This window comes from Atheta coriaria, unplaced genomic scaffold (assembly GCF_025399875.1).
Source record: "Atheta coriaria isolate IRGN ID8LTWV9N9 unplaced genomic scaffold, Caltech_Dcor_3.1 hic_scaffold_8_pilon, whole genome shotgun sequence".
Taxonomy (NCBI): domain Eukaryota; kingdom Metazoa; phylum Arthropoda; class Insecta; order Coleoptera; family Staphylinidae; genus Dalotia; species Dalotia coriaria.
The window spans coordinates 6,791,845-6,804,444 of record NW_027045450.1 but is presented as its reverse complement, the minus strand read 5'-3'; the positions used below and the strand labels follow the sequence as shown (position 1 = coordinate 6,804,444).

At 38.1% G+C, this 12,600-nt stretch overlaps 2 protein-coding genes across 4 annotated transcripts; one reads left to right on the top strand and one right to left on the bottom strand.

Annotated features, from left to right (window-relative positions):
- Window positions 1-4,581: 4,581 nt before the first annotated feature.
- Window positions 4,582-9,663, top strand: LOC135797052 (galactosylgalactosylxylosylprotein 3-beta-glucuronosyltransferase P-like). 2 transcript variants are annotated; one of them, XR_010549439.1, is made up of 7 exons: window positions 4,582-4,768; window positions 5,446-5,671; window positions 6,167-6,407; window positions 6,483-6,643; window positions 6,790-7,080; window positions 7,132-7,297; window positions 9,468-9,663. XR_010549439.1 is itself a non-coding variant. In XM_065309226.1 (6 exons), exons 2-6 carry the CDS (start codon window positions 5,477-5,479, stop codon window positions 7,237-7,239), a joined length of 996 nt encoding a protein of 331 aa, XP_065165298.1. In that variant the 5' UTR covers window positions 4,582-4,768; window positions 5,446-5,476; the 3' UTR covers window positions 7,240-8,422. The 2 variants fall into 2 exon arrangements, 1 of the variants encoding a protein (XP_065165298.1); XM_065309226.1 differs by lacking the exon at window positions 9,468-9,663 and having other exon boundaries at window positions 7,132-8,422.
- RSG7 (Regulator of G-protein signaling 7) lies at window positions 8,439-12,406 on the bottom strand. Of its 2 annotated transcripts, none has more exons than XM_065309224.1 (6): window positions 12,074-12,406; window positions 11,730-11,936; window positions 10,690-11,678; window positions 10,441-10,627; window positions 10,271-10,369; window positions 8,439-9,936 (listed from the first exon to the last, which is right to left on the bottom strand). In XM_065309224.1, exons 2-6 carry the CDS (start codon window positions 11,898-11,900, stop codon window positions 9,874-9,876), a joined length of 1,509 nt encoding a protein of 502 aa, XP_065165296.1. In that variant the 5' UTR covers window positions 11,901-11,936; window positions 12,074-12,406; the 3' UTR covers window positions 8,439-9,873. The 2 variants fall into 2 exon arrangements, with proteins under 2 accessions (XP_065165296.1, XP_065165297.1); XM_065309225.1 differs by having other exon boundaries at window positions 10,277-10,369; window positions 12,074-12,405.
- Window positions 12,407-12,600: the final 194 nt, after the last annotated feature.

Below are 12,600 nucleotides of genomic sequence, written 5' to 3'. Positions count from 1 at the left end.
TGTTGTATGGATATGAGTATCGAGCGCAAAATTGTTGCGCATTGTTGTTGGTACGGTGCGATACTGCCTTCCGTAGATAAGCTGGGGATACATCGGATGGCGTGCCATACCATGTGCGGTATTGTCCGATGGGTGGCCCGGGTGGCCGTGGCACAATACAAACATCTTTCTCTTCGCGTAGGTGCGCGCGCGCGACCGACGGAGGAGCGAACAATGCGCTGCGCCGAAATGGCCACTTATCATTTTATCAGCGCATCCAATCGTCGCCACCAACAAATATTCAAAGTGCTCCCGTTCGGGCTGTGGATGCTGCGAGTATGTGGCGAGGGTACTACTCGTACCAGGAGACGTGCCAGACTCGTATCGCAAATCATTTATTTGCACATTGTGTCTCTGGAGGATAATGCTGTGTGTGCTGGTATGACCTGCATGTGGTAATGTGGAAGCAGGTTGAGTTTTTTCTTGAGGTGCACCACTTCTTCGTGGTGTTTCTTCATTAGCGCTGCATAAATTTTCGGTTTGTTTCTAACTAGACTGCTAACAAACAAACAAACTAATGGGAACAAAACAATTTAATTATTTGGATGATTTTTGTTTCTGGGCGTAAGAAGGTATACCTTTAGTTTGTATTGGGTTTATTTTTTACTAAAAATTTGTTATTTTGTGTTAAAAGCGGAGAATAAACTAATAAGATAAAAATTAAGTACAATTTAATTGAAATATTCATTTTTTGAAGGTATACCTTCAGTTGGTATTGAGTTAAAAATTGTTATAAATATATTATATATTAATACATCAATTTTGAAGCAAGAATTTTCAAATAAAAACACAATAGAGATATACCTTCAGTTTGTATTACTAGGAAGGTATTATTTCAGTTTAAAAGCGGGAAATTAACGAATAAGAAAAAAATTAGACACAATTTAATTATAAAACCCATTTTTTGAAGGTATGGGAAAGAGAAAAAGGTATACTTTCAATTGTTTTGGTTTTAGTTTATTATTTTACTTTAAGTGCAAGAAATGTTTTAAAAAAAAATTATGGAAAAGTGAATGATAAAAGTATTTTTTTGAAGGTAGGGAGAAAAAAAAGGTACACCTGCAGTTAGTATTGGGTTCATCTTTACTAATAATGTATTATTTCAGTTAAAAACAAGAAATTAAGAGTATTTTTGGTATAATAATTATGTTTGGAAGGTATGGAGGGAATAACAAGGTATACCTTCAATTGATTTTGGGTTTACCTATACCACAAAAATATTAATCCACTTTAAAAGCAAGAAATTTTCTAATAAGAACAAAATATTTATGGAAAATGAAATAATATCGGAATCTTTGGAAGGTATGGAGGAAAAAAGGTGTTCCTTGACTTGGTATTGTGTTGACCTTTATCGGTAATACATTTATATATGTATTATTTTATTTTAAAGACTTGCCATGAAAGGTTTTTGCTATTATTGTTCAAATTTTATGGGCATACCTTCAATTGCAGATAATACTAACCTACAAATAAGTGTTTTTTGAAAAACTGCTCTATAAACCGCGGAAATATATACTATTTGCCATGAATAAAATATTTATGCAAATATTGTTAATTTATTTAGTAAAAAATGACATTTTAGTTGATAATTTTGTTGGTAACTCGCATTTTTACACTTGGTATTGCTTGTGATGTTATTGTTGAGTTAACAAAACGGAAAACTTGGATTTTTTGGTGCAAATCTTTGAAAATAAAATTTAAACTCAGTATAATAGAATTGCGTTGTCTGTAGCTGTCATTTCTCCTCACATTTGATTGGGTCACAATATGGAAAGTGACGTCAAGGTTAAGTTCTCCACTCTGATTAGATTTTTACATATCTTCGCGGTTTTTTCGAATTTCGCCATTTTTTTTTACTTAAAACAATCACAAACCTCCCAAATTACAAAAAATACCTGAACTTTTAATAAAAAAATTTCACTCTGAATAGTTTTCCATATATCTACGCTTTTTTTGAATTTTTAGTTTGTTTTTATTAAAATAATCATTAACCTTGCACTTAATAAAGACATAATTCTATTTTTTATATTTAATGACCAAGTTTTGTTAGATTAAGATACGATTTGAATAATTTTCTGTTAGTTTAGGTTTTTGGTTATGTTTTTACAATTATTATGATCATTACGTGTGAAAAATTCAATTTTAAAGCTGGAAATACAAAATATTACTTTTTGAATGTTTAAAAATGTCTTTTTTACTAAAAATAAAGAAGTGCAAAGAAAAACGACCAAGTATTTTTAAATTAAATCATAATTCGGATCATTTTTAGTGAGCTTTTGGTTATGTTTTTATAGTTTTTCTGGCCATTTTGCGAAAACTACATAAATTTTTTTTCGAATTCAGCGTTTTTTACTTCAAACACTCACAAAACTCACAAATAATTAAAAAATAAGAAAACAATAATAAAAAATTAGAAAATTCACTAATTTTAGCCACATTCATGGTCATTAAATCAAAAATCTTGTGTTAACTATCTCTATCTTAATGTTTGCCTACACTTTGTTTTTGTTTATTGTGAAATAACCCGCCGCTGACTATCATCATCAAGTTCTCTCCTCATTTTCTGCACGTAATTCGTTTCGTTTATGCGCGCTGCAAGCGCATGCAAATAGAAAAGCATCATCCGCAGAGCATCCACAGCGCGACCGAAGGTTCGGCGTTCACTTCGCATCGCGGCGCTGGTTATTACGTCTGTGAGGCTTGAGCAATAATCAATGATGTCATTATGCGATCATTCCGGGCCCGGATCGCCGCGATAAAGGCACCGAACAAACGAACAGCGATACCATCCTCCTCACCAACCCAAGAGAATATATTGTATATAATATTGTATATAATATATTTATATACACTACAACAACGATCTCCACCATTCCGCTGGGTTATTTATTATAAAATTACACGTTGTAACGCCGTTTAATTTCGTTCCTCTGCGCCTGCTTAAGCCGCACATCGAAGATCATTGTTTATTCCCTCGCTGCGCGTTTGTTTCGCTTGTTTCACGCCGTGTCTATTTCGCTTTTTTGTTCAATTCTCACACGATGTGTACATGTACGACGTCTCGATTTCGTTTGGACAATGAGCGGCACGTTTTACGATTATTGATTACCGCTTCATTTGATGCATTGAATTTTAATTTTTACGGCCGTCGAATTTGTGAACAATGAGCGCTCGCGTTTACGATGACGCTGATATGATAGTTACTGGTTGAGGTTAGGTTGGGTTGGATTGTGGAGTGATCCATTTTCGAGGAAGTTTTCGGTCGGATCTTGGCGCGCTTGGACAATGACCATGCATGACCATGTTGCACCGCATTGGTGCAGCGGGAGAGTAATAACAGGTTTACGCTTTGCGCTATATTGCACCGCGGCTCTCCACCTACAACTCGCGCGCCGGACAGCGGAGAGCACGATGCGCGCACATCTACATTGCAAATTAACGCTAGAACAACAACGGCAAACATTCTAGGATTTGGATTATACGTTGGTACTTGGAAGCGTGTCATAGATGCAATAGTTTATTTTGTTGTTTTATATTCGAGTTGAATTTTATTTTATTCTTAAAAAACGTTAAAAATCGATTGATTTATTGAAATAAAAATCAAAACAAGTTGAAATAATTTAATATTTCTGCAGTTCTTTCTAAATTAGCTGTCAAAAAATTGTGTAAGCAAAGTTGCCTATAATTCAATTAACATAACTTCACTCAAAAACTTCTTTTTCTTCTTCCACCAGTTTAGACAATTTTTAAAGTTAGAAATCTATTTTTTTAATACAAATATTCCTTTAGAATAATTTTACAAATATGCAAATCAAGTCAAAATAATTCACGAGAAAAAAACAGTTTTTTATTAGTTAATCACACCATCTAGCGATGAACGCGCTATCTTAAAGCAGTAGTCTATTCCCCTCTGTAATATAAAACAGTTTGCTACCGACTCCTCTGAAACAATACGTAATTATACACGAATTAAGTTTCAAACCAAACTAACTCTCAATCATAGGCAACCCACAATACACTAGCGCACAACTTAAAAATATCTTTTTGTAATTTTTAACTTTACTTTGTTATATCTCCTAAAGATAACTGCTTGAAATGTAAATACTTGTCCTCATTTAATTATCTACTTTGTCAGTAATAACGCTTCAACAATCGCAAAGATAGAATTACAAAGTTAACATAACTTTTAAAAAAAGACATTCATGTATATTCAACGCTTTGTGCAACAACACAATGGCCTGAATAAAACAATGCAACAATTTTAAAGTAAAATACAAATACAAATACAAATACAAATACCAAAAAGGAGTAAAAACATAAAGGTAATATTTATGATTCATTCTTTAAATTCCAGACGTTTTTTACGTGCATTACCGTAACTGGTACATCGTACATAAAATCAGGGGAGAATCGTGAAGCATGAAGCCCCATCTGTAGCCAAACGCGCCCGGAAGCAGACTGCTACCTGCAACCCTCGTAATTCCCCCCTGGCGTCGCGACGTCCGCACACGACCGTCGTTTTATCGAGCGGCACCGCACGGCGCACAATTCAGTGCCAGTGTCGGTGGCGCGGCGGCAGTTACTCGCATTCGCGCTCGCTACGCGATGTGACGCACTGAAAACACAACGCGATCAGGAAATATCATCAACCGAATTTATTCCATACCTGAATTAATTATAAAATGGTGCAGGATGAGTGTATGTCAATCACGGTGCGAGATCATCCTTGGTGAGTGCAGAATATAAAATAAACTATTTCCTTCATCTTCTTCCGGGTGGTCAAGAAGTGAATTTAATTCATTTAACAATTTTTGATTAAATTAAACTTAACATGACCATGAATACTCGTACATACAATACAATAACACAAATTGTAATTGAATAGAATTTAACATAATTTAGTTATAAGTTGAGCCGAATCGAGACGGAGAACATTAGAGTGGATCTATCTGGAGCAATTTGCATCTATTGTGGGATAATCGCCGTGGATGTCACGCGAACACGCAGACCGGAATTGTTATTAGCACATCTCGTTGGTGAATATAGAATATGGGACACGAGAGCACTGGGGCAAGCATAAAATCGGAATAATACGCGAAATTAATTCAGAAAAATAAAATTTCAGCCGTGATAGCAAGGCTGATAACAACTCTTGTGTCAACTGTTTTAAATTACGATGTTTGCCACGACAATAAACATTATGAAACTTACATGTACTCCACTAGTAGTATCACAAAATGTTAATTTATTTCAAGTTGTGTTTATGTTTGAATGGGAAATTGTGGGCGTTGCGTTTTCCGTTGATGAATTCCTGAAATATAACTTTTATCAGTTTACTGAGAAATACTGTATTTTCTATTTTACTGAATGAGTTAAAAATTTTATGTTTAATTTTTGTGTGTTTAGCATAAAATCAGGTGCATAGTGGTGATATGTGATGACGATGGCCACCATGAAGCTGCCTCTGAAGATGTACATCCTTATCTTACTCGGCGTGTCTGTGATGCTCTATCAGTACAGTTTGTCCAGTGTGATTGCTTTCAACGGGGCGCCTCTGGATGGTGCTGATGTTTTATATCGGGGGACGCAGAATGAGAGTATGGGGCATGAAGCCATCAAATCTGGAGCTAGAGTATGTAAATCTATTAGTAATAATATTTATTTTTACTATAAAATTGCTTGAAAATCGTTTTTTTTTTTGCATTTTTATGAATATTTTTGTAATTTTTGCGCGTTTAGTAATTATATTGATAAGTATTGCAATATTTTGCATAACAAATTATTGCATTTTATTCAAAAATTACAATGCAATACTTAAAAATTTAAAAATTTTGCTTTTTTGCTTTAAAAACTTTGTATTTTTAAGTAGTTTTAGTATTTTTACTGGTTTTGCAAAAGAAAAACACATTTTCGCTTAAAATATTTAACATTTTCAAAATTCTCTTTAGTAATACTTTAAAAAATAAAATATTTGTTTAAAACTTACTAGTGATTTTAACAATTTAAGTAATTTTCTCTAAAAAATGCAAAAACTGCTAATATTTTAAGTATGCAGCCCAAAATACACATTTTTCGATTGTTGTTAATACTTCCCTGTTAGTTATATTTAATAATTAATTATTATTAGCGCCTGGACGTTGCCATGGCCCTTCCGGTTACAACAACCGCCGAATCCAAATTGCCTATGCTCTACATCATCACACCAACGTACACTCGTCCTGAGCAAGTAGCCGAATTAACCAGACTGTCCCACACATTGATGCTTGTCCCCAATCTGCGCTGGATTGTTGTTGAGGATGCTACACATAAGTCGCCGAAAGTCGAAGCTATCTTGGCGAAAAGTGGTTTGCCATATACTCATCTTATAGGTATACTATTCTATAGTCTGCTTGAAAGTTTTCAAGTTTTCTCTTATCCTGTGACTTTGTTTGTGTCACCTTTAGCCCCGATGCCAGAAGAATTCAAAAAGAAGAAAAAAGGTCCCAAGCCGCGTGGAGTCTCAAATCGCAACAAGGGCCTAGAGTGGATCCGGCAGAACGCCAAAGATGGAGTACTTTACTTCGCCGATGATGACAACACCTACGACCTGGACATTTTCGAGGAGGTGAGTGTTTGCCTACGGCTGTGATCCTCTGAACCTCCGCACTTGGCAGTGTGCCAGTGCCGCAATACGTAATCGGGTCGAGTAAAAACAAATCAATATTCGCGTGTCTTTGAATCTTTCATCGCTGCGATTGATTGCGATTGCAGATGCGGCACACCAGACGCGTCTCCATGTTCCCAGTGGGGCTCATCACGAAGCTGGGCGTGAGTTCACCGGTGGTCCGAAATGGTACGTTTGCCGGTTTTTACGACGGCTGGATTGCCGGCAGGAAGTTTCCTGTAGACATGGCCGGATTTGCTGTTTCGGTGGTGTTTCTACACCGTCGGCCTAATGCCACCATGCCTTACAAACCAGGTTATGAAGAAGATGGTTTTCTGAAAAGCCTGCGACCCTTCGAACCGAAAGAAATCGAACTTTTGGCCGATAAGTGTACAAAAGTAAGAAAAATTAACCTTATGCAACCCAAATTACATCTGTGTACATTTCAGATTCTTGTGTGGCATACACAAACGAAGAAAAACGAACCCTCCCAGCCGGTGGACACTAGCAAGTACAACAATACGAATATTCTAACGCTGAAGACGATTCTAGTGTAACGTACACACGTGTACTTTGTTGAAGACGTTTCGTTTCTTGTACGGAATACGGAGTAAGGTAAATAAGGCTGTGCACAATTTCATTTTCGGCGTGTCGCGTGAGTAATCACTATATACTTCCAGTCAAACACGAGCAAGAAACGCATGCGCAATCAAAATCAACGAAACCTAACCTAAAAACAAATAACTTATATCGCAATAACTTTGAATGCCTCTCACACTATTGCCTCCAAAAATAAACCACAGATAAAACACAACGCGGGCGCATTAATTTGCAAATGTAGTTGGGCACCCGCACGATTAATTTGCAAATTAATTGCAGCGGAAGTACGGCGCCGCGTGTACGAGTTTTGTCCCGAACTTATATAAAAAAAAAAAAAAAACATTACGTAACATTCCACAATTTTATTTCGTGCGCCAGATGGTTCTTGGACGCGCTCCAAGAGTGTCGCAGCGCAAACACGCACCACTTTAAAATAAATCGTATCATTCCTATCGATTTTTAGCTTGTAAGCTGTTCATACCAACGCCAAAACAAACACTCATACATCTACCATGTAACGCAAACAGTCCATGAGTTGTTTTACGAATTATTATAGATTTAAGTCGATGAGATAACGTTTCATAATTAACGCACTACCGGCAATGCGCGCGACATTGCAATACCCAGTGGAGAATGTTTTTAAATAACCGAGCATTGTATATTTTCGCACAATAGGTTAAAGAAAAACAAGAAAAACAGGATTATAAGATAAAAAGTGAGTTCTAGTTAGTCATGTGAGGATAAAAAGTTGTAATATTACAAAATATTTGCATTTTTTAAACTTTCTATCTGTCAAAAAGGGTTTTAGATGAATTTTGACAGTAAAAACTGTCAAATGTCAAAATTTTAACCTCAAAAGTTGAAATTTAAAACTTAAAAGTGCAAATATTTTGTGATTTTGTTACAATTTTCACGAGTGACATGAAACTCGATAGCATCTTACTGATTCTTACGAATAGTACTTAACGTTCGAAGACGTTTCTTATGTATCTACCGTACCTATAACACGCAAGTATTTATTAAGAATTTAAGGATTTGACTAAAAGCCTAGGTCCGACGCCGTCGTTTTGATGAATTTGTGAAGTGGATATTAAACTTGTTACATTTCTTACATAAATAAAGAGACAGAAAGAAAGTGAACGCAACGCCTTCCTGCTTTCGGTTGTCATCATCTTTTTGGAAATCTTTATTTTTATTCTGGCATTTTAATCATGACGATCATTATGTATAATATGTACATTAATCATGGGCTCGTGTCATCGGGGCAAGAATGGCAAGTTGATTTGTTCCAGCGCAATCAATTCCAGACTTGACTCCATTCCTTTGCAAAGGTGTACAATACACTAAATGATTGTGATAAGAATGCGCGCGCAGGCCGGAAATGTTGCACTTTTAGCTGCTGTTTCGAATGCATCAGCTTGAAGAAAACAGTGTCAAGGTTTGTCGCGGTGCCAATTAGTGCAGCATTCCACTTGGAGCGCTTTTGTCTATTTTCGCTAAGGCTATTTCTAGATTTCATGAGACTCGCACACTTTTCTTTGGTGGCAAAACACAAACAAATGAACAATTGGCATGAGAAGTTGTTTTGATTTGTGTACGTTTGATGGTGTCACTTAGTTGTAGCCACTTGCGGCTAGAATTCGCTATCGAAACATAAACAGCGCATATCATCATAAATTTATTAAATTTCTTGTTTGTTTTTGTTTTGATAGTGAAAACTAACCGCAAGTTCGTATGATTAATCAATTTGATTATTACTAATCTCGCTATTACATTTAAAGCTTATTCGTTATGATTTTATGTGACTTCCTTACTCAACTTAACAGCTACACATGAATTTTGTTTTGCTTTGATTAAATCTTCCATGCCCCACACGCATGTTCCATCGGTTCCCCAATCGCCGAAGTAAAAACAATCAACGCATTTGTACATAGAACATTACGTTAACAATAAGTCTGATAACATCAAGAATGAATATTGCTCACAATATCTCTCATCGGTTGCACCGCTTCGTTATTCGCAAAAACTGAGAAAAGGAGGAAATCAACGTACCGCCGAAATCAACAATACGCATCATGCAATCAAAGATGTGATTTTTACAACATTGGCAGTGTTCAAAAAATATTTATATTTATATATTCCCGGATGAAATCCAGTCACCCGTATGTGTGTATTATTGTTTCAGAATGAAACGCATGCGCATCAAACCCCATTGAAGAGAAATTAAACTTATGTGACTTTGAATAAGAGATAATCATATGGCACAGAACATATTTGTACTTTACACGTAAGTAATATTTACACACATAAACAGAATGTGAACAAACACACGCTGATGATGATAATCGTGATGAGAATAAATAACAAACACACTCGCTGCAGCTTCTCTGCGTTTATGAATTTTTTTTTTCTGCTGTGTTTTGTGTTCCTTTGCTTTGGTCAGAAGGAAAACAAGAGTGTGAAAACGTATGAGAATGCAATGTGCAAGAACGTCGCCTGAGTTACGGGCGCTTTTGGCTTTTTGTATGTATATCGTCCAGGAGACAGTGACAGAACGGGTGAGAAGGACGCGGACTCGTCACAACACACAACTAGGTGATTGTTTCTTTGCGCGCGGAGAACGAGACTATCGAGCGTATCCCTTTCACCGACGTCTAGAAACAGAAAGACAAAACACACACACTTACACAGAGAACAAACACAGGTTGACACACAAGGTGGAAAAGCATGCGCAAGTTGAAAAGCAAGATCATTCACTTGTATAATACAAGATGATACAACAGATAAGAGAGAGAGAGAGAGGAAAAGTAGTGCGTTGGAAATGATGAAAAAAGTGTTAATTATTTACCTGAGCTATGTTATCATTATCATGCATTGCGATTGGAATACAGCAAAAGAAAATTCTGTACAATGTGACTTGACTGACGGTACGAAGAAGTTTTTTTTGGCTCCGACAAATTAAATAAGCTTCGCTAAGAATTTACTTACGCTCACCTTTTTCTTGGAACCGTTTAGAAATTCTTTGTACATTTCGGAGCGTAGATAACGCGAGTAGCTGTCGGCTTTCATCAGATGATAAACGTGTGACTGTAAAATATTTAAAAAAAAAAACATAAACAAAGTATTTTTTAATAATTTTGTTGTTATAATTAATTTACCGCTGCTGTATCAAACGCCCAACGATCAGGTGTCTCCATATTCTTTTTGGTGACGTCATAGGAGCGTGCATCCACGTTTATCGGGCAGCTGGCGTCAGATGCGAGAAATTCTGTCCATATTTCCTGCACTTTGTCTTGAACTTGACTCTGTGGCAGGGTTTTTAGCACCTGGACAGCTTCCCAAAATCTATAACAAATTAATTTTAATTTATTTCATAAAATTTAAGTTTTATAAGATTTCTATGTTACTTGAGATTCTCGCCGCTGAACTCTTTATCCAAAAACTTAACGAAATGCTCACGACCAATGGAATCCTGCAGAAGTTCCTGTAAGCTAAACGCCCAGCGTTTAACCCGCCGCGCGGATATATCCTTCGCCAGTTTCTCCTGCTCCCACATCTCAATACTATCCGCAACCCATGGATTTGGCAACTCGGGCGCGACGAAAAACGAATCGTACTCTAAATACTGCTCGTAGTACGCGAGCAGCGCCTCAGCGACTTTGGACACTTTGATATTGCGGCGCTCCAGGCGCGATTTGGTCAACACAATCTGCTTCTTGAGGTTTTCCTTGGTTTTCTCTGTGGTATCCGACGTGGAAGGTGATACCTTCGGCCCGATCTGCATGGTTTTGATCGCCTGCAGCGGTGGCTTATTCATTTGGCACGCTTTCTTAATATCAATCTCGGTTGTGTTTACGCAGCCGGGCATCGGGCGATGCACGTCCCAGAAGGCGCGCTCTTGACTATCGAGCACTTTACGTTCGAGTTTATCGCGTTTCTTGTCGACTTTACTCTGCGCTTCCGCTTGCATAAAGATAAACTCCCACTTACGCGAGAACATCTTCTGTAAACGTGCGAGATTCTCCGCCTCGTAATCGGCGAGTTCTAAGCGCGTTTTGTTCTGCATCGTGCGCTTGCAAAGATAGACAGCGTAGTCGGTGTTCTCGGGCTCCCAGCAGTTCGACGGCCAGAAGTATGGCGTCTGAAAGCGGTAGAACGTGTTGTCGTTCTTCACCGTGAGGACGTGGTCGTCGATGGGGAAGAAATAGCCGTGCGCAGCCATTAGATGCGCGAGATGCAACGCTTCTGTTTGTTCTTCGATACCGAGATTCTTGAGCATCCACATGATGAGGTCGGAGCCGGTGAAGACGGACGGTATCTTCGACATGAAACTTTTGACGGTGCGCACGGGAACACCGATGGTTTCATCTTGCATTTGCTCGACAATTTTCTCCATCTATACAGAATATATTTAGAAGTTTTATTTAGATTTATATATTAATGTTACCTTTTTGTACAAAAGAAGATTTGGTGAGTCCTCAGAAGCATTTGTCTGTAGCTGTGGCTGGAGCTGATTGGCAAGTGTGCCTGGTTCATCAATGCTGCTGTTGCTAGCGCATCCAATGCTCGCCTCCGGCTTGCGCTTGGCAGTAACCTTGTCTGAATTCATGGTGACCATAGCAGTGGTGCTGGAGGTGCAAAGCGCCTCCTCGGTCTGCAACCGCATGACAATTAATAACTCCGCTGCTCCGAAATCCGCAATCAAAGCAGGAAACCACCGAGCGGAAGCAATCATTTACTTCTACCAATCGGCATCATTTCCACCACGCATTATGCATTCAGGCGACTTACCAGAGGTCAATATTCCTGCGTTTCACTCCATCAACGTTGATGTTTTCTAGCGAGCGAGCGACGCTTGCTCCGTGCCGCCGCAGCAACCCTTCGACATTTTTCACGCTTACATATTCCCTACAGCAGACGCGAGTTGAGCTGATCACCAGGTCGCGGGCGAGAAAAACATGTTCAGCGGCCGTGTTTCCCGTCGATTGCGTTCGATTTTCCGAACGGCGCGACCTGGGCTGCCTCCCGAGCTGCGACTGCCACTGGTTTGCTCTCGTTTTGGGACGATCGGGCAGATTTGATGCATAGATTTATGCGAGACTGTGGAGGCGAAAGCTCAGGCGTCGACTAGACGTAGCTTTATAGTGGGGGCAGTGCTTTATGGGGAGGAAAACTGCTAGAACCCTTCGGTAATCGAGGAAAGTATAGAATAACCATTAGAACTTACAGTTTTCTATTATTTTGTAAGTTGTAAGCTTTTGTAAAAGCTTAGGAAAACAATATCGTTTTGGCGATATTGTGAGGGTACAGCGTACAGT